This window comes from Colias eurytheme, chromosome 10, assembly GCF_061535395.1.
Source record: "Colias eurytheme isolate Ceu_HAF_F1 chromosome 10, ilColEury1 Martin Lab GWU primary, whole genome shotgun sequence".
In the NCBI taxonomy this organism is placed as follows: domain Eukaryota; kingdom Metazoa; phylum Arthropoda; class Insecta; order Lepidoptera; family Pieridae; genus Colias; species Colias eurytheme.
In genome coordinates, this window is record NC_142989.1 from 2541319 (window position 1) to 2565207 (window position 23889).

The following is a 23889-nucleotide window of genomic DNA, read 5'->3' on the forward strand; positions in this document are numbered from 1 at the left end:
CCAGCATTTAATATACTGTTTCTATTGGTTTAAATGTAAATCTAACATCACATAAGAATGTTAGTCAATCTTAATAAACAGTATATATTATGTTGTTTAATTATGTATCGGTAAGTAAAACAACAAGTTTTTTAGATCCTTTATTTGTGCAAATAAATAATAGAGAAACACAGGCAAAGTAATGTCAAACATAAATCTAATATACAAATAATTCAATCAAGACACACAAACAAAAATAACAAAACCTTCATTTTGGTTATGGCAAATAATATAATTTAATCACTTCAAAGACGTCAAAAACTGGAAATAAGTTGCATTCTACTTCTAGAGTAAAGTTCTATTCATTACTATATTGTATAAATATATTAATTCTAAAAATGTAAAAAATGTGTTTCGCGTGATTTACGCAATCACTTAAATAGATGTAAATAAAACATTTCAGGTGACTAGACCTGTTAAAAACAGCCAAAAATCTACTTTGGTTTTAGAATATATTTCACAACAAATTGGTCAACATATTATGTAACATTATCTTATAATAATAAATAGGCCGTTATGGCAGTGAATGTATAAACATCTAGACAAAATCTAAGATTAGCTCTAACATCTGGCAATGTGTAATACAAAAACAGTGAATACTTAGAGAAATAATAATTATAGTAGTAGCAGGAAAGCCCGTAACTTTAGGAATAAAAAGTGTACTTGTTCATTACATTTCTTACAACGGAATGCTAAAAACAAAATGCTAGGACATAAGCCCTTTATTTTGAGCCCTGTTTATATTAAATAAATAGTCAACTTTATAGGACACCTATAACAATAATTAATGTTCTCAACATTATAAATATCAAAGGGGAGACAACAACATATTTTAGGTGTATAAATTCAAAAATGTATATAAATTATTATCAACTCTATATAACAAACGGGTCAAAGATAAGGCAAGTCAACCTGTAACTTTCTATGTTAAACATTGTACATAAAAGATTTTCAATCTTCTATGTTGTTTCTATGTTATTCTCAAAGGACATGCTAGTGCTACATACTCGAGATTATTAAAATCCTAATAAAGTGTATACTAAGAAATCTAATGATATATCTATGATATATAAAGGCAGAACAATGGGTAAATTCTACGTTTTTGAAATTGTAGGTTAAAATCTCATTTTTAATCTGTGGGCGGGTCCATAGCGGCGATGATAGTTTTCATGACAGCTGCAGCCGTCAGAGCTGCGTGTGGCTGCCACTCTTTGCCGCGGGTGCCATCGCGATAATCAGATATACCTTGAAAAATTGATTTAAAAATGCGAATTAAGATTTAAGGTATAAACAAGCATTTTCCTGAATGTCAAAATAGGTAAACTTTGTAATGGTACATTTTAACTACTTTTACTTCATAGAGCAATATGTTAATTGCGACAGTTTTGAATTTTATAAATACTACAATCACAAACTCATATAACTAGATGGCTCCACGAGCTTTAATTGTACATGGTTTTTAGGTTAAATAGCTTCTTGTTGGCTCTGCAGTTCGAGCTCGTCTGCGTTATTGTGATTTGTTACTTTGTATGTAATTATGTACGTGTGTTTGACTGTAGTACAACTACTGTACGCGTGCGTGTGATGTCTGAGCGAGAGTTCTTCTACGCGTGCTCTGTGTAAGCATATACACGTGTGTGTGTCAGATCGCGCATTTTTTATCTGTGTGTGCGTCTATACAGGGTGTAATCGTTAAGTGTGCACACTGCACAGGCGATTATTCCGTAAGTATTGCAGATATCAAAAAACTATAAACTGATATCGAAAGCCCTGTATCTAATGAGTAAAATGACGAAAATAACTTTTTAAAAATAAAACGGGAAATATCCAAAAACTTTCAATATCTTTCAATATCAGTTTAAAGTTTTTTGATATGTGCAATAGTTACGGAATAATCGCCTGTGGACACTTAACGATTACACCCTGTATATGTGTGTCTCACCTCGAATAGAAACAAAGCAGTCCTTCCTGTTCCCCACGACGCTATCGAGCACGGCGTCCAGCTCGCAGTCGTACGCGAGCGCTCGTGCGTGCGCCGCGAACGCCGCGCGCGCTTCGCCCGCACCGGCGACCACGCGACCGCCCGCTACTGGCGCGCAGTGCACACGTGCACCGTGACTGTATAATATTAAATGATGATATTAATCTAATATATATTATAAAGGCGAAAGTTTGTAAGGATGTATGGATGTATGGATGTTTGTTACTCTTTCACGTAAAAACTACTGAACCGATTACAATGAAATTTAGCACACATATAGAGGGTAACTTGGATTAACACATAGGATAGTTTTTATCCCGGAAATCCCACGGGAACGGGAACTATGCGGGTTTTCCTTTGCAAACGCGGGCGAAGCCGCGGGCGGAAATCTAGTACTATTATAAAGGCGAAAGTTTGTAAGTATGGATGTATGGATGTTTGTTACTCTTTCACGTAAAAACTACTGAACCGATTACAATGAAATTTAGCACACATATAGAGGGTAACTTGGATTAACACATAGGATAGGTTTTATCTCGGAAATCCCACGGGAACGGGAACTATGCGGGTTTTCTTTTGAAAACGCGGGCGAAGCCGCGGGCGGAAATCTAGTATTACATACCGGGTGTAATCGTTAAGTGTACGCAGATGATAATTCCGTAACTATTATTTCTTATTATTTCTTAACTATAGCAGATATCAAAAATCTGCAATAGTTAAGAAATAATCGCCTGTGCACACTTAACGATTACACCCTGTATACCTACTAAATAGATAATTATATAAACCAAATTTGAAATTTCAAAATTCAACAAAATTACTTCGAACTACAAAATTGCTTTACCTACTACATATTTTCAATTAGGATTACATATCTATACTACTACTAGCGGCCCGCCCCGGCTTCGCCCGTGGTACATATGAAAAATAGATGTTGGCCGATTCTCAGACTTACCCGATATGCACAGAAAATTTCATGAGAATCGGTCCACCCGTTTCGGAGGAGTATGCAGACTAACATTGTGACACGAGAATTTTATATATAAGAAGATTATAAAGGCGAAAGTTTGTAAGTATGGATGAATGGATGTTTGTTACTCTTTCACGCAAATTCTACTGAACCGATTACAATGAAATTTAGCACACATATAGAGGGTAACTTGGATTAACACATAGGATAGGTTTTATCCCGGAAATCCCACGGGAACGGGAACTATGCGGGTTTTCCTTTGAAAACGCGGGCGAAGCCGCGGGCGGAAATCTAGTATCTAATATCTATACTAACATTATTAGTCCGAATAAGTCACATTATAAGAAGTCGACAATCCTTTCCTTACCCTTTACCGTTTAAAGGCGGGAAACGCATTTGCAGAGGTTTTATCTCAGCAAATAATCAAGAGCGATAGTGATCGCTTACCATCAAACGAACCATAAACTCGGTTGCCCGCGTTAATATAAAAAATAATTTAATTTTATCATTTTTTTTTAATTCATCCTGCCCCTGACTGGTTTTGCCGCCCCAACTATTGAAGTCATGAAAAAAGATCCAACTCTCTTAATAACCTCCCCACTTACATATAACAACTTACACATACAACAGTCAACAGTATTTTATAACAAAAAATTGGTTGTCTGTAAAGTCGGTTTACTGACGATAGTTGAACGTGACAACGTCCGATTATGCTTCTTTGTCGCTCGTTCCGCGCTCTCGCTTGCACTTCAAGCTTAACATGGAACGCCTCAGGGCGAGGTAACGCCGCATGAGTCATGTTTTTTCGTGCGTGCAGCCGGCTCTATCGAATTATAAGACGTTGTCACGTCAAAAATAATTTAATTTTATCATTTTTTTAAATTCATACTGCCCCTGACTGGTTTTTCCGCCCCAGCTCTTGATTTCATGAGAAAAAGATCCAACTTTCTTACATATAACAACAACAGTCAACAGTATTTTATAACAAAAAACTGCAGCACTCACGTGTGATCGCCGTGCGGCGCGGGGTGCGACACTTCGATGAAGGCCCCGTCGCCGACGTCCACGCACAGCCGGTCCGTGCCTTGCTCGGGCGCCTCCCACCGACCGGGGATGCCTTTTAGACGGGCTAGACCTGCAAAATTGCCATTTTATCATTGAGATACGTACTAGTGTCCATTTCAAGAAAGAAGTCCCGCGGACAATTATGGAACTAATTTAAGAGATGGGGAGATCGGCCAATACATTACTTATATCAATTTTTTTATCTAAATATTCGAGTCGTAGTAGGTTATAAAATGAAATTAAATGAAAGATACATAATTTCCCCCACAGATTTCTCCACATTTAACCCTGCCAAAATTATTACGCGCGCATACAGCGCTGCACCTGCGGGATTTCTTTCTTGAAATGGACTTTACGTACTAGAGAGGACATTGCTAGGTAAGGTACTACACTTTTTTTAACACGAGTTAGAGTCAATCGTCTCAAACTCATTTTTTTGTTTGTTACATTGATTGGTTTTAATTGATAAGTTTATTCATATTTTTTTAATAAGATAAACAATATTTATTTGTTACATTGATTGATTTTAATTTATAAGTAATATGAGGCAGAATATCCACAAAGTGTATCACTAGCCGCCCCGCGCTGCCGCGCTTGTCGCACAGATTTTGTTCGTGGTGCCCTCTCTAGTAATGGATTTTATACGTGTTATAAATGGTTGAGGACTCGACTAATCAAAGCTGACATTTTTTAATTACATGTAAGGTAGTAAATTATACAAGAATGAGAATTGGACAAGATGAGACTGAGAATAAGGACAATTTTTACTTTGTATCGGAAATATTTACTTATATAAGATTTTTACATTAGGACAAGTAAAGACATGGCGATACTGAAACATTCTTCATTTTTGAAGTATCTTTCATAACGTAAGAATTGCTGAAATTATACATTTTTAGAATGACAAACCAAGAAACAAATTAAAGACAAGCAAATCCTGAATAATAGAACAAATCCATACAAATATTATAAATGCGAAAGTAACTCTGTCTGTCTGTCTGTTACTCAATCACGCCTTAGCTACTGGACCAATTTGCATGAAATTTGGTACTTATAGAGATATTTTTATACCCGAGAAAGGACATAGGCTACCTTTTATTGCGAAATATGTACCACGGGCGAAGCCGGGGCGCACCGCTAGTACCTAATAAATTGGAAAACATATTACAATTAACGCATAGTGAATTGATAGATGGAGCTGTTTATGAAGATGTACTAGGTATATGATCAAGCTACCGTTTAAGAAAAATAACTTATCATGGATATAGGCAAATTCTTACCATCTTGTACATATGATGTCCACAACTCGTTACAATTAGCAACTCTAAGAGCGATGTCTTGAAGCAAAAAGTTCATTGGTTTGTACGGTTTCACCTCATAGTCCCAGCCACCCTTTTCATTGCGTTCTGCCTTTTCACAGAATACGTAGACGTATCTGAAATATGGCAACATTTTTAGATTTAGTATGAAAATAAAAATCAAAAATCAGTGACGGTCGAAACCATTTGTATACAGGGTCACAGGGTGTAATCGTTAAGTGTGCACAGGCGATTATTCCGTCACTATTGCAGATATAAAAAAACTTTATACTGATATCGAAAGCCCTTTACCTAATGAGTAAAATGACAATAATAACTTTTAAAAAATGAAACGGGAAATATCCAAAAAAGTTACATTAAACACTCCCATACATTGAATTCTCCATACATTTTGTGTTCAAAGCAAATGTTCGAAGTGATGTCCTCGTTTTGGAATACCATTGTATTCCACATCGAGCTCTGTTTACAGTTTCTAAATGAATTTTTATTAAAATTTGCGAAGTAATTTAAGCAAAAATTCAAAAAAAGAACCAAAATCTTTCATATTACATGTTGAGGATAGGTCATATCTCATACTAAATGTATGGGAGTGTTTGATGTAAAATTTTTGGATATTTCCCGTTTTATTTTTAAAAGTTATTATAGTCATTTTACTCATTAGGTAAAGGGCTGTCGATATCAGAATAAAGTTTTTTGATATCTGTAATAGTTACGGAATAATCGCCTGTGCACACTTAGCGATTACACCCTGTATACAAAAATCAGTCAAACACGTTTTTGACCGATGCCCTCAGTCAAAAACATTTTTGACTATTTTTTTTGCGGTCAAATGTGGTTTAGACTGACGCCTTTAGTCAAAATCGTTTTTAGGAAAAGCGGAAATACATAGTACCTGCATAATTAGTACATAGTCTCATCAGTCTAGTTTTAAGCATTAAAATAAACTGATGATTGACTGATTTTTATTTTTTGCAGTCAAATGTGGTTTTGACCTACAAAGAGTTTGAACTGTAACATATACATGTGAAAAAACACATACAAAGTCAAGGTATGATTAACTGAATTAGCTCTATTAACACAGGCGTGTCATGTGCATTTCGACTCGAGAATCAGATTATGTACAGTTTTAAATTGTTTGAGAAAGATATAAAAAGAAATACTTCTTTAATAATATGTATTTAAGCATATTAGCCTAGTTATTTAAATGCGCACTATTAATTTATGTTGATAATATTAGTCACAGAATACTCGTTTTTAAACAAACATAACAATAAAATCACATATAACCGGTGTTACATAAAAATTAACTCAATATTATATGTATAGTATCAATCTTACTTCACTTTGAAATACTTCTTGTGGCATAGGTATTTTTCAAGTAAAAGTCAACTAACTAGGTATTTTCTTAAGTACTAAGAGCGTGTATACCGAGCGCACGTGTCAGAAGTGAAACTTCTTTGGCAAGATTCAAAGATATCAAAATTGTCACCTTTCTCCATGACGTGACGGTATTGCCATGACGCGACCTTGAAATTTTACCCTCATCGCGCCTAAAGAAGTTTCACTTCAAAAAAAATCCATTTTTATCAAATACAAAGATTTCAATACAAAACTATCATTACAAAATTGTTTAGGACTATAATTTAAACGAGGATATAAACAAAGGACATGCATTACATGCGCCTATTTATAGTCGTAACAAGAACACAGATAATCCTCAATGTTAGCATGAATGAATACATTATAAGGTAAATTCCCAGTTGGAATATATCACGTTTCGTCGCGTTTGTGACGTGCGTATGCGCCTGAATGTGATATCACCGAAGTACCTAGTACTTAACCTAAGAGACACGAGCGCAAGGTCACGCGTAAACTAATTAACCGATTTTGTGTTGATTTGAAGAGGTACAATGTAACTAGTGACTCATATTTGTACTGATATTAAATGCGAAAGTAGCTTTATCTCTGTGCACCAAAATTGATAATTTAGGTTTTTAAGTTTAAAAATGGAGGGAGATAAGTTAGGTCCTTTCAAAACTAAAACACAGAGTGACAGAGCTGTCCGCAAATAATAAATAATTTCGTCTTCAACGATAAAAATTTTTATGACTTCAAGTTAACTTTACAAAATATTTTATAGTGCCACATTAGAAATATGGAACGGTGATTACAACAACTATTGTATATTGACGATAATTTTACTCAAGGTTTTTCTTTTTATGGCGTTACCGCATAGTCGATGAACCATTTAAATCGAGTGGGACGTTTTTCAAGGTAATTTAATACGTCTATAAAAATAAGTAATAAAATTATACCATACATTCACATTGACGTCTGTTTGATATTGACTTGAGAACAATTTAGATGCAATTCCTGATAGATTTTTATTTTATTTATTTTAATTTTTTATTTAGTCTTTTAATTTGTTTTATCCAGTAATGGCAGGGAACGAAAAGCTAACAAGATTTGTCTGGATTCTCATTTTCTTTAAAATCAGTGTTTTATTTATTATACCTTAAAAAAATTTCTAACCTTTTTTCTTCGGTTTTCATTTAATCTACGGACATACATATTATATAACATACTTATCAGGCAGATCCGTGGCTGGAGTCGATACCACCACATCCCCAAGGCGCACGTGTTTCTTGTAGTCGGTATAATGTGGCACCCCACCACCGACACCCACCAGGAACACATATTCCACCTAAAACAATAAAAATCCTATTACTAAACATATATGATTAACCAATTGATCAAATTTATTCATAGAATGAAAGGAGAATGGCAAACTCCCATAGGACTCTGGGCCTGATCGTTACACTGATGATATATGGGGGATTAAATATGTAGATAAAAATATACTGATTCTATAAATATATAACAATTATAGACCTGTTCTATGGGATAGAACATATTCGCCATTCTCCTTTGAAACAATGTTTTATTATTTATCATACGTTTTGCGAATGGGACAACTTAAAAAAGTTGAGTTATTTTAACCAACTAACTACTAACGAATCGATCAAATATATTTATAGAATGGAATTTGGAACTATTGGCAATAATGTTTTCATATTTATCGTTTCGTGAATGATTGAAAGTAAGCCGTCTGTTTCTATTTCGGGGTATCTTAAAAGTCCTGAGTTATTTTCGCACAACTATTTCATCTTCATCTAATCATACTTTGTAACGAAACTAAAATTCCTGCCAATTCAAAATCTATGAAATAATATTTTATGCTGCGTTTATAAATTACAATGAGACATACAATTACAAATTTAGTTTCTGTAACCAATCCAAAAAAAGAACATGGAATTCAGACATGGTTCTCTTATTCAACGCTCTCAAAATATCTCCAGACATCTTAAACGATAATATTATTGCAAACATATTTTGAATCATTAAATACATTGAAACCCGACGAATGGAATCTGGAGTCGGAAGCTTTTAATGTAAATAAACTATTTTTGTTGTGTTTAATGGGAATGTAATAGCAAAAAGCGAAAAGTGGTTACAGTTCGCGTGATTTCAAAGATAATATTATATTACTAGCTGCTCCGCACGGTTTCACCCCCGTGGCTCCACTCCAGTTGGTCGTAGCGTGATGATATTATATAGCCTATAGCCTTCCTCGATAAATGAGCTATCTAACACCGAAATAATTTTTCAAATCGGACCAGTAGTTCCCGAGCTTTATAATATTAGTATAGATTTGTACTATTTAAGAAGATTAATCATTTTAAATGAAAAAACATTTTACACAATTATTTAATTCGATTTGTGATAAGATAAATCGATGATTAACAATGCCAATGAAAAATATTTTTCGTAATTTTTGGTCAGAAAACATTCAACATATTAAAATAAAGTAGTTAGGTAGGTATGCACCGAGTAAAAAAGTGAAAGCATAACACATATCAACAAATGATAAAAATAATTCCTGAAACTGTTTCCTTATTAACTATCTAGTCTCCATAATTATACGAAAACAAAAATATTATGTTTGTCAAGTATTCCATCAGATCCAATGGCGCCTTATCTTCACCGTTGTCTGGTTATGTGACGAATTGTTCAAATCAATTCAAATCGTATCAAAAAAAAATTGGTTGTCTGTAAAGTCGGTTTACTGACGATAGTTGAACGTGACAATGTCCGTTTCTGCTTCTTTGTCGCTCGTTCCGCGCTCTCGCTCGCACTTCAAGCCTTACATGGAACGCCTCAGAGCAAGGTAACGCCGCATGAGTCATGTTTTTTCGTGCGTGCAGCCGACGCTATCGAATTATAAGACGTTGTCACGTCAAAATTACGCGACCCTATAATAATAGGTCAATTGCACCTTATTGACATGATTGGTCAATTGCATTTGCAATAAATTCATTCACCATTCAGATCATGATTGTTTACTTACTACCTATAACATGTTATATTGCTGAAAACATTTACGTTTTTTATATCTATATTAGGTAAAATAATACTGAATGGGTATATGTTTACAATAAACAATTTCATAATACGCACATTGAACATGGTTAAGACTTAAGAGGGTAATATTATTATATTATGTAGTTGAGATGCACACAAGGCGAACTGTTTGATTTATTATTTATATTTTATATTGTTGTTACTTAGAATAGAATATAATATAGGTACTATTAAAATATTATAGTTGTGACAATTGTAGAAGGTAATAATACCTACCTATATCACATAACAGAATTAACTCGTAAGTCGTATTGGGGAAATACCGACAACCTATAGATACACGGATAACTAGGTACATAATAACACGTTTCTAGTGATTCTACGCTTGTTTTGCAAATAGTAAAAAACAAAGAAGATTTTTTTTAATACCAATACTTTACATGAATATGATAAATCTGAAGCTATTAAAAATAATATTTATCCATATTCCATTGGAACCTACATTACTGCGAGAAACCACACTATTCACACTATTCGATCTACACTATGTGTTAGCTACTATTAAGTATTCTGTGACTATAGTCACAAAATACTTAATCTATATCTATAGTAATCTATACTAATCTAAAGTTTAGCTGAATTTATTTCATAACGTTTCGATTTACCTTTTGAAAGATGCCGAGTAATCTCGTAGTAGTGTTACCGGCTGCTGTCATGGCCTCTCTCGTACGGCCTACAGAGGGCAACTTGGTAGTGACCACACGATGTGCTCCTATGGTACCCAGCGTGTACACATTTGATTCACCTGAAAGAGAATTATTCTATTTAAAAAAGCTCAAAAAACGTCACTACTACGTCGAGTAAATATCTATCTTCACATCAGTTTTAATTTGTAAATAAGAATTCATTTAAAGTTCTCAAATGATATTTTCCTCCTATCATTTTTATTAGTCGCTCCTTTTTGATGTCTTTTACCATATTCGTATACCTGCCTAAATTTTCCTATATTCGCTGCTACATAACCATTTTTAGGTGTAAAAACGTAAACTATCTGAATTTGAATTTTTATACAACTACTTATATAGCCAATCATTATTAATGATGATTCATTTGTAAGTTGTAAGAACAGATCACAATAATTCATTTGAAGTAAAGCACGTATTATTACATACTGTTCGATCCTTTGCCGTAATATTATATGCAAATAAATAAATCAGAATATAGTGATCAAACAATGGTATTGAAAGTTTGTGATGTTGTGTTTGTGTTATGTGTTATAGTGTCTGACGTTGCGAATGTGCAACCACGAAGAGTCCACACAATAGTTAACAACGATGTCAAAAATGATATTAAAGTTTTTAAAATCCCTACGAGTTTACAAGACGGAACTAGCATAACTTTGTTTGGGAAAATAAAGTTTTCTGAAACGTAAGTAGGTATTTAAGCAAGATCCTACGTAAAAGCCAAAATTATTAAATTTAATGCAAATTAACGAGTAGATACCTAGTGATATTCAGTTAAGCAAATTTTGATGACTACCAGGTGTTAAGAAACAATAGAATTCCTAAAACACGTCAGTAACAAAACAATGTATAAGTACATCACGTAAATTGGAAAATGGAAACAGCGATTTTAAACTACATAATTATTTTTAACAAAAAAAAACACATATGGTACGGGAATCCCCCCCAAATGTTGATTATATGTTTTTTTATGTTTTTGTTGTTATAATTGGCGGCAACAGAAATAAATTGTCTCTGAATTTTTTTATGTTTATCACGGTTCATGATGCCTGGTGACAGACGTATGGACAGCGATGTTTCAATAATAGAGTCGGGACTCGGGACCCTTTTACCCTATCGGTACGGAAAATTGATGATGAAAACTATTATGTATTTAAATAATAATAGTTACCTACTTGAATATTGTCTCCATACACTTAAAAAAATCTAAAATGTATAGTGAGGCCGTCGCTTTAGGCTTTTGTACGCAACCTCTCATCAACCGGGTCAAATATGCCAAATGGCCTTTATGTAATTATACATTTATATGTTTTATCTTGTTATAAAGTAATGAAAAAATATATATATATGTTTTTATATAGAAGATTTTAATGTAATAGTTTATTTTTAGCCTAAGGAGTAAAATGTACCACTGGAAGAAACTTGTTCCCACGACACAGGGAATCCTAGTGTGGGAGCAAGGGTTTTGAATTTCTACATATGTACCTATCTTATATTTTGGAAATAAAGTTATTGTTATTGTTATTTAAATAATACGATAACGACGAGAAACGTTGAAATTCAACTAAGCGCTACCTAGTACCTACCTACTTAATCAAACTAACTAGTATGGTTTGAGAACCAAAACACGTATCGCTATGAAGAATGGAGGTATCCGACAAATCCTAGAGCCATATATTGTGGTAAACGAAAAAAAAGCATGTTCCATGTCAAATTAAATATATTGTAACAAGTATCTGGTAGTTCCCACAGACAGTGTGGCTTTCCTACTCATATACTTACATTTACAGGTTACAAGTGGATTTAATATCAAAAACAATGAGCGAAAATATTTGCAGTATCATATTCAGCCCAAAGGATGGAAAAATCGTTGCTTTGTCGCAAACTCTTATCATACACGACAGTACATATAATATAAGCCAAATAACAGGTATAGGTTTTGCATATTATTATTTGATTAATTTGTGGTTAATGACCCTAACTCGTAAATCAGAGGCATAATTATTGTTGTAGAGCCTACTGCCTAAATATTGAAAGTGTCTATTATTAACGTTTAAAACATACTCATTATGAAAACATGATTATCACTTGTCTAGTTCCCATAATTTAAGCTCTCCTCCTTTAAGTACCTATCTAAGTACTTATTTTGAATAGAAACTGTTGTCACATTTTGATACGTGATACAATAATATAAATTTTAGTTTCAGAGTTTGTAACGTTTACCATAAGATGGATAGCGACATCAAGAATTTCTTCACGTTCTGACATAATCTCAATACTATTCGAAAGCAATGAGGCGGGTGAAACTTTTATCGAACAATGTGAATTTCAATCACTGAGCCACTTGGAGGAAATCAACGTTATAGGCTCTGCACACATTCAAAGACTGAGCTTTGATTTTAAAGAACAGTAATGCTCAATAATTAGTGATCTTAAAAAGATCATGAAGTGATACAACCTCTAGTCATATTTGAACTTTGTTAAGTTGTTAATAAAATGTCGTATTATATAACTTTATTATCCTTGTTTTCTTTATATTACAATAAGGAAATGCTTAGGTCATATGAATGTACTTTGTGGTTTACCCAAACGTTAATTTTAAGGTTCTGGCATCTGTACGTGTGTGACGTGTACATAGGTAAATAGTGTAAAAAAACAATATCACTAAAATACCGCCAGGTGAATTAACGTGAATTTTTAAGTCCTATAAAAGTGATAATTTAACGAAATATTTATTTTTACGCCACAAATTAAATCCAAAGTGACCTGTCGAATCAAACAAGCCGTGTCACAGTCACAGCCAGACAATACCCAATATAATTGACATTATTGAGGTCGTAGAGACAAATGTCGGCGCACCAAAGTCGAATTATTTATTTAGCATTATCAAAGCAATAATACCTTTTAAAGATTATCCATTTTTTAAGTGGAAAATGTATTTGCGCGTACTTAGACCCTCGGAGAAGGGTAATATCGAAAACCCTACTACGTAATCCCCAAACGGAAAGATAATTTCAGTGCACGACGAAAATAAACCTAAATATATTATCACAACTACTACTTTTCTCCTTTTAGTAGAAGAAAGAGTAGTGCGGCTAGTAAACCGCACTACTCACGAACCTTATCATTTTTTTTTAGAGTCGGCATACTCCAATATTTTTTCTGAATAACATATCGCTTTGGTATCATTGGCCAATCTAATCATTTTATTGTTATGACTGTTTACTTGGTATAGTCTTCTATACTTTGAGTTATACGTTCTTCCGATTCTCAAATAGCGTGACCGTGTTTTGAGATTCTCTTCAAATATTATAATGATCGCAAGTCGCAACACTGACCTAAGCCCTTGCATTTCTAAATAGCTTATGCTTAATGACCTATATTGACTTTTTTTATCTTGCATTTAATAAGAATTTCCAATGACGAAAGCGAGACTCACAGACTATGGAAATAACAGACCCTAACAGGAAAGTCCCTATACGCAGGTTTTATATTAGTTAACAGTATTAAACAAAGCGTCTTGGAGTGATATTGTGAAATATGTTCCAGAAAGTTTAACCCCAGTGCGTGTTTTAGATGAATGATATTTCTACCGTAAGATTTGCAATACAAATCTGATGCCGCTCATCAACAATAAATACAAAAGGTAGGTAACCATATGTTATTTATGAATTAATAAAAGTATACAAAACGAGGCGATTTTACGATAAGAAATTTGGGTCTAAAGATGATAATTAGAGGGGTTAGTGAAATATCGGATTCCTATGGGAAATTTGCGACGCGGACTTTGCCGCGACCGAACAGCTAGTGAATTAATAACCTAAAGATAGTTATCATACTTAGATTTATTATTTTTTCTTATAATTTAGGTACTTATACTTAATTTTTGGAAACAAATAAAGAAATTTTTTTTATTTTTTATTTTTATTTTATAAAGCTGAAGAGTTTTGTTTGAACGCGCTAATCTCAGGAACAACTGGCCCAATTTGAAAAATTATTTCGCTATGTGTTCTAAAATCAACAAATGCGTGGATTAACATATCTTGCCCTTTTTAAGGGCATAATTGTATTAGGTATGACTTATCAATCCTCTTTATCACCTCAATATAAATTACGAGAAAACCCAGTGACTGTGCCGTGTACCTAATCAAACGCAAATGATAAGGAACCACTTAGAATATGGAACAAATTATTTTTAACCAGACTGACTTTAAAATGCTTATAATCACGAGAGAGGTGCCAATAAAGTAACGTATGTAAACATTATATTATTCTATTACAACCCAAGTCTTCTTACGAACTATTCGTGTGCTGAAGCGGCACAGTCGATGGACGTCTTAAAGAAACTAACTGTGTTCCTTGTGTAGTGAAAATTTAGAACCAAGGTGTTGTAGTTATATAGCGGTTAGTATGTCAGCGTGTTTGTTTTTGTCATTACGTCATCTTAACCAGACATCAGCATTCCATCTTAAATCATTTATTGATACGCCTTGAAAAATCTTTTAAACAAGCTGTCGATTCGGATCCGTGGTTCGGATTGTAATAACGTTTCTTTTTTCGGAAAACAAGTAATTATTCAATATGTTGAAAGTGTGTTGTGAATGTATTTTCGGGTAAGATTTAATATAGTTATAAAGTTATTAAGTGTGTAGCAATTACCTATACGTATTTTTTTATTATAAGTACAGTGCGTATTAACGATTTCTCATTGTATATTTTATCCTGGGAATTCTAAAGTGACAACATAGTCTAACAAGTTGTACGCCTGCGTAGGAACCTCTTTAGATTCGAATGTCAATGTCAAATTCTAAAAATCCTGTTTTGTAACAAGGTTAGAGTTATGAATGATCAACAGAAGTAGCGAAAAATAAATAGCGCATCAAATGTGTGTTATTTAAATATATTTTATTGGAATTAATGCGTATATTTTGTACTTTTATTTCATATAACTGTGGTGTTAAATGTGGAATATGGGCACTGGCTTCAGGTAAATGGTTTTTGCTCAATTATTAGGAGTAATATTATTGTTTACCTAAGTATATGTTTTACGATAGGATCAATTAGTATAGAAGTGAAGATATGGAGTAGGTTATTCCTTTCGTGTATGTATTAATCATGTAACATATTTTCTATACACAGTAATTAATTGACTTTCTTAAATGTATAAATTATAATAGCACAAACAAAATATGTATATTTTAATTCTTAATTTTATCACAGTAATGGAACTCAGAATGAGGTTGATTATGGAACATCAATCAATGGTCAGGCACTAGGAGAAATAATGGCAAACAGAGAAAATGAGATCATTTTCAATTTGCCTACAAAATTGAAGCAAGGAGATGAATTTGAAGTTATTGGACATATGACCTCAGACCGCAGAAGGTAAGACTTTAACATAATGAAGAACTCTTCACAGAGTTAAAATCACATGATCATAAAAATTTATAAATTATGAACTATTTCTCAATGTTTATCAATTTATTTCAGGTTAATTGTAGCATTAATTACAGGCACATATAAAATAGATCATAACAATGTTGCCTGCGAAGTGGAATTTAATTTCACAGGAGAAGAAAGCATTAAACTAAGAAAGATAATAAATGGTGTTGCCCAAGAACAAATAGTTGGAGATATATCATCTTCATCTTTGTTGATGGGTATGTATTTTGAAAGTAAGTTATTCCAATTAATATATAAATCAGAATTTTTACACATTGATTTCAATGCTCCTACTTTACAAGTACCAAATAACGGTTTATTTTTACTAAATTGAGAAAATGTCATAGTGAAGTGAGATTTTAAATATATTTATGTGTGGAGGTTGTCTTTTAAATTTCCAATATATTTATTGTACAAATTGCATACAATATCTACACTATCTTTTACTACTTATCAAATGAAAAACAAATTTTGTATCTATATTTTTGTTACAGAAGCGCAGTTCAAACTAAAATTTAAAATATGGCGAACATCCATATTAATAAGCGTTGGATCAAGGATGGAGGATGATGGTGAGCAAGGCGACACCATTTTGGAACCTTTTGACTTCGATCATAATATTGATGATATTAAATTTTTAAGTCTGAGTAATGATATAGAAAAAGTAAGTAATTTAAACTTCTCTTTTTGAAACTGACACATTTGATATGGCTATTAAGATTATTATATAGAGATTTGCTTCCCATGTAGAAAATAAAGTGGAAAATAATGAATATTGCCATTAGTTAATGATAGAATGCCTGTAGTCTATAAACTTTGTATTTGTGGTAAACATTTGTTTAGCAACAAATTTGAAACAAGATATAAGATTCTTTGAAAATAATGCTGGCAATATAGCTTGTTGCAAAGTGGATGTTGTTTATATTCGTAAACATGTACGGATGTACATATTATTGGCATCTATTTGGTCAAAATCATATTTGGACATTCTGTCATTTGAACACCAGTAGTTTTTTAAACAAATGTTTACCACAAGAGCCTTAATCTTTTCAACAAATATCAAAATTTAAGGTGTGTTCACTGTTCAGTCATGGGGTTCTTTACACCCGTCCATCACAATGATACATAAGTATTATTTTTAGTAGAATTTAGCTTAGAAGTGTAACTTCATTATTTATGTAATTTTTATATAAATATGTATTAATTTTGTATCTCATTCTATTTAATATTGACATGTATAATAACTATAATATTATGGAATAATATAATTTACTGTTTATAATGAAAATATATAAATACTATTGTATGCGTACCATACCTTACTTTTTGTAATGTGTAGCTGACTTGAGTTTTTGAAAGATACATAAAAATTATTTCTAACAATGATACTCTTGATGTGTAACTGGTAAATTTGAATAATTATTTATGATTTAATATGTTTGTCTTCATGGCAGAATCGCATTTAAAGATAGGAATAAACTGCATCTATTTTGTGTGTGTGTGTTTTTAAGTCCATTAGATATTTAACGTCCATTTGATTCTGTTTTTTGAAATTTCTTATTTTTAAGTGCTTAATTGTAGCCATGTATGTATTAGTATTAGTTCTATGTGTTACATTAAATAACAACACAATAAGTAGGCGTTCACGAATGCCCCTAAAATAAATGCCTCCTACATTTTACATCACCTTAATGCTACTTGCCTATTTTTATAATTAAAATCACAATATATGTACAGCACATGCGTATTTGATGTTTTTCGTATTTATTTATTGTCATTGACTAGTAACTATTGATTATGTTCTTATTTAAATAAAGAATAATACTGTTGTCCCACCTGCGTATTTAATATGCAAAATAAAGTACAGATAAATAAAAGCATTTTTTTATTTTAAAAAACCTTTCCGTCTTAATTTTAAAGTTTAAAATTTAGTTTAGCTTTTTTAAAGTGAAACTTTTATTACATCGTCTCAAACTTTTTGGTCTGTGTAGCGCATGTCGCGTGTATCGCGGCTGCCGAGTAGGTATACCTACTCGGCAGCCGACCGTCACGCGACATGCGCTACACAAAGCAGTGTTCGGAACAGTTCGAACAGTTTCACTTTTACCGTGGTTTCATAAAACCACACAACATTTTTTTTTGAAGTGGAACTTCTTGGCAACACCGTCATGTTATAGAGTAAGGCGACGATTTTAGTATCTTTGTATCTTGCCAAAGAAGTTTAACTTTTGACACGTATGCTCGGCACACGCGCTCTTTTTTTTTAGTATAGCATTTATGTTTAATATCTAGGCCCCAACTTTTGATTGAAGTTGGAGGAACAGCACCGGCCACTTGAGCTTGTAATATGCGATCCAATAGTAATAGTCCTAAGAATAGAATCGATTCAGCACCATTTTGTGACGTCATACGTATTAACTCAAATGAATTATTAATAATCTAAATCAAGCAATTACATTTGATGCAAGAATCAGGCAAAATAAAATGCTGTTATTAAAATGCAAGGAGGTTTTTTTAAGTAAATATAAATCATTTCATACGAACATAAGGCATAGACACATAAAGGGCATTGACATACCTATTCTTAGTTGGATCGTATTATAGCTTCTTCCAAGCAGTATTTTTACTCTAGTCGACGAGAACGTTAGTGGCATGCGGAGTTGCAAAACGCGCCAGTGACGTCAGTCATTAGGGTTGCACGTGTCATTGAAATAAACGATCGATAAACGGGCTCCTCAATTTCGGACCTATAGCATCAATTTAAGTAAATTAGAATATAAAGAACTTACCGACAGTTGTATACCGCACATATGTTTCTTGATTATCCATCATAGCGTCAACGGCTTGCTTTTCACAATACAGCGCTGTGACCACTGCGATTGTTGGCTGCCGGGCTGAACTCAATGTGGGCATTTGTTTCACAACCTAAAGAGAAGATATTATATCTATACTAATATTATAAAGCTGAAGAGTTTGTTGGTTTGTTTGAACGCGCTAATCTCGGGAACTACTGGTCCGATTTGAAAAATTCTTTCGGTGTTAGATAGTTCATTTATCGAGGAAGGTTATAGGCTATATATCATCACGCTCCGACCAACAGGAGTGGAGCCACGGGGGTGAAACCGCGCGGAGCAGCTAGTATATTATAAAATATAATATAGTGCACTAGGGCCACCTGATACATTATTACACCAGAATGCCATGCTCTTTTTTTCTTTTTCCTTCGTCGACGTCTTCGTAGGGATAGGCTGACGAAGGGCGAATGTGAAGCGTATTAATGTCAATTTATTTGGCATTCTCTTTCGTCAAATAAACGGCGCGGCGAAATGAATTTTAGTCGCTGTTAGATTAATCTGTATGTTTGGTATATCAAAATTATATGTCTAACATTTTTCACGCAACGCCAAATGTTTTATTTTATTTTATAACTAGCTTCCGCCCACGACTTTGTACGTGCATCCCAGTTTTTCCCCGTTCCCGCAAGAATTTCGGGAAATCCTTTCTTAGCGGATGCCTACGTCCTATAACATCTACCTGCATGCCAAATTTCAGCCCGATACATCCAGTGGTTTGGGCTGTGTGTTGATAGATCACTATATCAGTCACCTTTGAGTTTTATATTATTTTATAATCATATAGGTAGTTATATATGCTTTAACAAGAATACTTCATACCTGTGTGTCAACACTATGCTGACGAATGTATAAGCCTTCTGACAGAGGTCGAGTCAGGCCCTTCTCTTCTAACGACTCTAAAGCATCCTTTACCTCTGCTTTTGACCATTTTTCGGCACTACAAATAGAATCCATATTAAGTAGGTATATTATTATGATAGAAAGAAATACATTTCTCAAAATTGAACTCACCTATTTTGTTTAATGAATTACATTATTGAAATATTAAAAAAGCTCATTGGATATATTTTTAAATTATTATAACTTTATAAGCCCTTCAAATTCTCAATTCAGAACAGACTTTTACAAAATCTATTAATTACAATCTATACATACAATAAAATCGTCGGAAAGTCAAAACTGTACATTGAAATCTTTTATAAAAGAATACTTAGGGCATGATGTACAATAGATAACAAAGCCAAAAATATAGTTTTAAGAATTATTGTCTGTTTGTCTGTAATAAGTAATGCATGGATTTACTTCAAATTTGGTAGAGATAGCTTGAGACATTTAGGAAGGACATAGGATAGGTTTTATCCCACGGGAACGGGAACTATACGTTTTTTCTTTGACTTCACGAAAAAAAAAACATAAAAACACTTACTTAACAAAATCATCAACGCTCAAAGGATTTGGGTAAGCATTTTCAATCATATCTAGCACTCTTTGCTCCGAAAACCGTGTTTGGTGTGCAAAACTGTCTTCCATGAAAGCTGAAAATATGAAACTTATTAGTATCTTCATATTTATACATTTATAAGGCTAATGTACACTACATGCAAGTTTGGTAAAACTTTACATTAGCATGTGTATATACATGTGTTGAATAGTGCGCAGTTCCTAAATTCTATGCATCAATCTACATGCTTTTGTTTGATGTATAATATGTATACCGTAGGAAAAACTACTCACGATGATAGCATATTATAATGAAGGTAATATGAAATTAGAGCTAAAAACTAATAAGGGGTCCACTAAAACTAATGTTTTTATAACTATAAAAACATTGTGCTTACTAAGTTACTGCAAACTATAAAATTCTGGTATTTTATGGTTGCACACTGTATTCAGGTTTAATAATGATTTAAAAGAAATATAGTATTTATTGATATTTAAGAGTGAGCTATACAATGTAATTTGGATTTTATTAGTATTTTTTTTTAGATATTTTGACACACAAAAAATGTACAAACTTTAAAGTTAATGCTTATTAGTTGCTAAGTTTCCAAATAGGGTGAATAAATAAAACAAAAAATTTAATGAGTTAAGATGTTAAACCGTTTGACAAACTCATGCCAACACTAAAAATAAAATAATATACATACTACCATTAGATAATTTGTTTACAATATCCTTACTCGTTATCACACCATTTGCCTCTGTACCATATAAAATTAAAGGTATTAAATAAGTATAATATATAAATAAATAGTATACAATTAACAATAATTTGGTATATCATATAAATATAAAATATAATATATAGATAGGTAACCCATAAATAACATAATTTAATAAAAGTTATTTTTTTATAATGGAAATCCACCCCTTAATAAGAAAATTTCACTGTGAAAAAAAAATACACAAGCATAATATGAATTTTGGCCTTATGAAATTTCAGTCAGTCAATTTTTATTCAGACTTATTTTTTATCATTGCCTGTTAAACTTTTCAGTGTGTAGTCTTATAATTTACTAGCTGCTCCGCGCGGTTTCACCCCCGTGGCTCCATATGATGATATATAGCCTATAACCTTCCTTGATAAATGGGCTATCTAACACCGAAAGAATTTTTCAAATCGGACCAGTAGTTCCCGAGATTAGCGCGTTCAAACAAACAAACTTTTCAGCTTTATAATATTAGTATATATTTATATCATCTTCCAAGTGTATCACAAAATTTGAATAACAAAAGAAATTATGTATAAGTATAAAATTATTGTATTTATTATGTCTTACCTGGTGGTGGTAATCCACTTCCTTCCTGTCTGAGTTCAACTTCTAGCACTTTTAATTGATGATACTTGTTCTGCATCAATTTTATTATTTTCTTAATGAATCCAACATAATCTGAATAAAATAATTAAAGTTGAATTAGCCTTCTTCTTTACTTAATTATTGGTGAATATTTTACATAATGTATAATTTATTTTTTTAGACAGTATGGCCATTTCTAGTTTGACTTATGTGGTAAAAAATCATTACTATATCATAAATCTTCTACATGAAAAAGCTCGAAATTATATTTACAATTAATAAATAAACTATAACATACCTTTTGGGAAGTTTTGGGGACTGACAAGTTCTCTGAAAAATGCTTGAGCCTCATGTGGGCATTCATACAAAGATACTTCCGGTTTGAACCAGAAACGTAATGCCCGCGCCTCCCTCGTGTGTGTGCCATCTACAGACGACACTAAATACACACAAAACTCCAATTGGGCATGACATGGTTCTGTTAGACCATTTTCTGAAAGAAATATCAATATTACACATTAATTAAAATAACTGAAACAATAATTTACATGTTTTATTGAAATGTCTGTGTTTATTCATACAATTTTTTGTGCATTTGTAAGAAAAATTTTTTTAATACATTAGTTATGATACAATAATGTTATCAGAACATAGTAGGTGTGATAAGACTAATTAAGTTAAGCTTACCATAAACTTTTTCCTTGTTTATAATGATGCCTGTATGGTCACCACCTGCTACATGTATTTTGTCACTGGGTTCAGCCTCTACAGCCTTTCTCTCCACAATTAAAGTTGTAGATGTAGGTGTTTTACTCTTAGGAGTCATAACCACTTTTTCTTCAATTTCAGCCATTTTAAAAATAACTTACTTTTCGCTTATGGAATCCTATTGAAAACAAATTAACAGTGAGATCAGAGATGAGTCATAAACTTTGTCCTTTTTTAATGTCTCGAGGCGAACGTCAATAATATAGAGCTTTTACTAGCATGTTTGTAAGCCAAGGTTATAAATAATAAGGAGCGATTAAATGCACAGTAAATATACATTTGTTGTTAGATCAATGTATCCAACTTTCAAACTTATGGGCGTTTATGATAAGGAGTACGCAGACTCATTTTCCTTGAAGCAGGAAAATATACTTACAGCAAAAGGAAGAACCGCTTATATAAAATAAATAGCTGTAAATTAAATATCAGCACCAAATATATTATGTTTACTATAAAATAATTAAAAAAAGTGGAGCAGTCTATTTTCAATTCGTATTTTGCCAATTGTCAATTTTTAAATTAGTGTCAAAAATGACAATAATGGCATATGTATTATGTTACTAAAGGTTCAAGCGCACTAGACGCAACGTGGACGCAACTACGCGGCAGCGTAGCGGCGCGACGCGACGCTACGCTACACAGCAAAATATTCGGATGAACACATGATGAACATGAACCGCAGAGATGAACGGTACTTACTACTTTATAGTTTATAGGACGTCGAGTGGAGTCGTAATTTTTTTTTGTGGTTAGCTATCGACTGGAAACTTTCAGTTTCTATGCTTCTTGGTGACATGTGATGTGTAATGGATGGATCTTCTGCACGACGTGTAAAACACGTGAAATATGTTATGCAGTGCAGACATAGCCACACTTAAGTATATTGCACGAAGCCAGTACGATTACCTAATCGTACAGACAATACATGTTCCCGGAATGCAATGCATCGATGTTGCATATTCTATTATAATGTATATTAATTATTATTTTACCACACAATAAGTCAGTTCGCCATCGGTGATCGGATTCCGTACCGGGCGGAGCTACATCATCTCATCTCATTATAGTGAATTAATAATAAATATCTCAATTTATCTCAAATTATCTCAATCTTATAATTTACCCCAAAACCTCCCCCATACAAAGCCATAGCCACACTTAAGTATATTGCTCTATTTGGAGCATATAACCGGATCCATTCCCTTTATTATGTGTTGCAAGTTCGATTCGCAAGGGTGTGATTTTTTTTAATTGGGTGCCATTGCGTGGTATAATCTTGGTATAATAAATAATAATACTACGATCTCAACTTCCACTGGTTCTTTCAGTGAGATCTCATTTCAATTTGTTTTAGTTCGTTTAATTTGAATGTAGTTTCGTTTATTGATAATTAATTAAATACTTTTGGACATTTTTGTATCCTGTGTTTGTATCATTCCAGAGTTCCAAATAAATTGCATTTCTTTCCAAATCTTCACCTGTTGTCA

General features: G+C 32.9%; 3 protein-coding genes across 8 annotated transcripts; 2 read left to right on the top strand and 1 right to left on the bottom strand.

Moving 5' to 3' along the window:
• Nucleotides 1–128: 128 nt before the first annotated feature.
• Nucleotides 129–22913, bottom strand: LOC149905048 (uncharacterized). Of its 2 annotated transcripts, XM_090106604.1 has the most exons (14): nucleotides 22779–22913; nucleotides 22322–22520; nucleotides 21933–22127; nucleotides 21617–21727; nucleotides 20984–21037; nucleotides 20263–20371; nucleotides 19656–19773; nucleotides 18771–18906; nucleotides 10462–10601; nucleotides 7960–8078; nucleotides 5336–5490; nucleotides 3996–4125; nucleotides 1982–2157; nucleotides 129–1284 (listed from the first exon to the last, which is right to left on the bottom strand). In XM_090106604.1, exons 2-14 carry the CDS (start codon nucleotides 22485–22487, stop codon nucleotides 1169–1171), a joined length of 1725 nt encoding a protein of 574 aa, XP_089962730.1. In that variant the 5' UTR covers nucleotides 22488–22520; nucleotides 22779–22913; the 3' UTR covers nucleotides 129–1168. The 2 variants fall into 2 exon arrangements, with proteins under 2 accessions (XP_089962730.1, XP_089962731.1); XM_090106605.1 differs by lacking the exon at nucleotides 20984–21037.
• On the top strand, nucleotides 10972–12952 carry LOC149905049 (uncharacterized). The gene is made up of 3 exons (XM_090106607.1): nucleotides 10972–11224; nucleotides 12330–12469; nucleotides 12741–12952. Exons 1-3 carry the CDS (start codon nucleotides 10995–10997, stop codon nucleotides 12950–12952), a joined length of 582 nt encoding a protein of 193 aa, XP_089962733.1. The 5' UTR covers nucleotides 10972–10994.
• LOC149905050 (uncharacterized) lies at nucleotides 14097–17858 on the top strand. 5 transcript variants are annotated; one of them, XM_090106609.1, is made up of 4 exons: nucleotides 14097–14185; nucleotides 15760–15924; nucleotides 16030–16214; nucleotides 16476–17858. In XM_090106609.1, the coding sequence occupies exons 1-4, from the start codon at nucleotides 14157–14159 to the stop codon at nucleotides 16670–16672; spliced, it is 576 nt and encodes a 191-aa protein (XP_089962735.1). In that variant the 5' UTR covers nucleotides 14097–14156; the 3' UTR covers nucleotides 16673–17858. The 5 variants fall into 5 exon arrangements, with proteins under 5 accessions (XP_089962735.1, XP_089962739.1, XP_089962734.1 ...); XM_090106613.1 differs by lacking the exon at nucleotides 14097–14185 and adding an exon at nucleotides 14812–14943; XM_090106608.1 differs by lacking the exon at nucleotides 14097–14185 and adding an exon at nucleotides 14956–15152.
• Nucleotides 22914–23889: the final 976 nt, after the last annotated feature.

Coding starts and splice junctions, on each gene's coding strand:
- LOC149905050 (XM_090106608.1), top strand. CDS start 15,121: ATGTTGAAAGTGTGTTGTGAATGTATTTTCGG. Junction 15,153..15,759: donor TGTTGTGAATGTATTTTCGG/GTAAGATTTAAT, acceptor ATTTTATCACAG/TAATGGAACTCAGAATGAGG. Junction 15,925..16,029: donor ATGACCTCAGACCGCAGAAG/GTAAGACTTTAA, acceptor AATTTATTTCAG/GTTAATTGTAGCATTAATTA.
- LOC149905049 (XM_090106607.1), top strand. CDS start 10,995: ATGCAAATAAATAAATCAGAATATAGTGATCAAACAATGGTATTGAAA. Junction 11,225..12,329: donor AAAATAAAGTTTTCTGAAAC/GTAAGTAGGTAT, acceptor TTACATTTACAG/GTTACAAGTGGATTTAATAT. Junction 12,470..12,740: donor TAATATAAGCCAAATAACAG/GTATAGGTTTTG, acceptor TATAAATTTTAG/TTTCAGAGTTTGTAACGTTT.
- LOC149905048 (XM_090106604.1), bottom strand. CDS start 22,487: ATGGCTGAAATTGAAGAAAAAGTGGTTATGACTCCTAAGAGTAAAACA. Junction 22,128..22,321: donor AAACAAGGAAAAAGTTTATG/GTAAGCTTAACT, acceptor TATTTCTTTCAG/AAAATGGTCTAACAGAACCA. Junction 20,372..20,983: donor AAACAAATTATCTAATGGTA/GTATGTATATTA, acceptor TCATATTTTCAG/CTTTCATGGAAGACAGTTTT.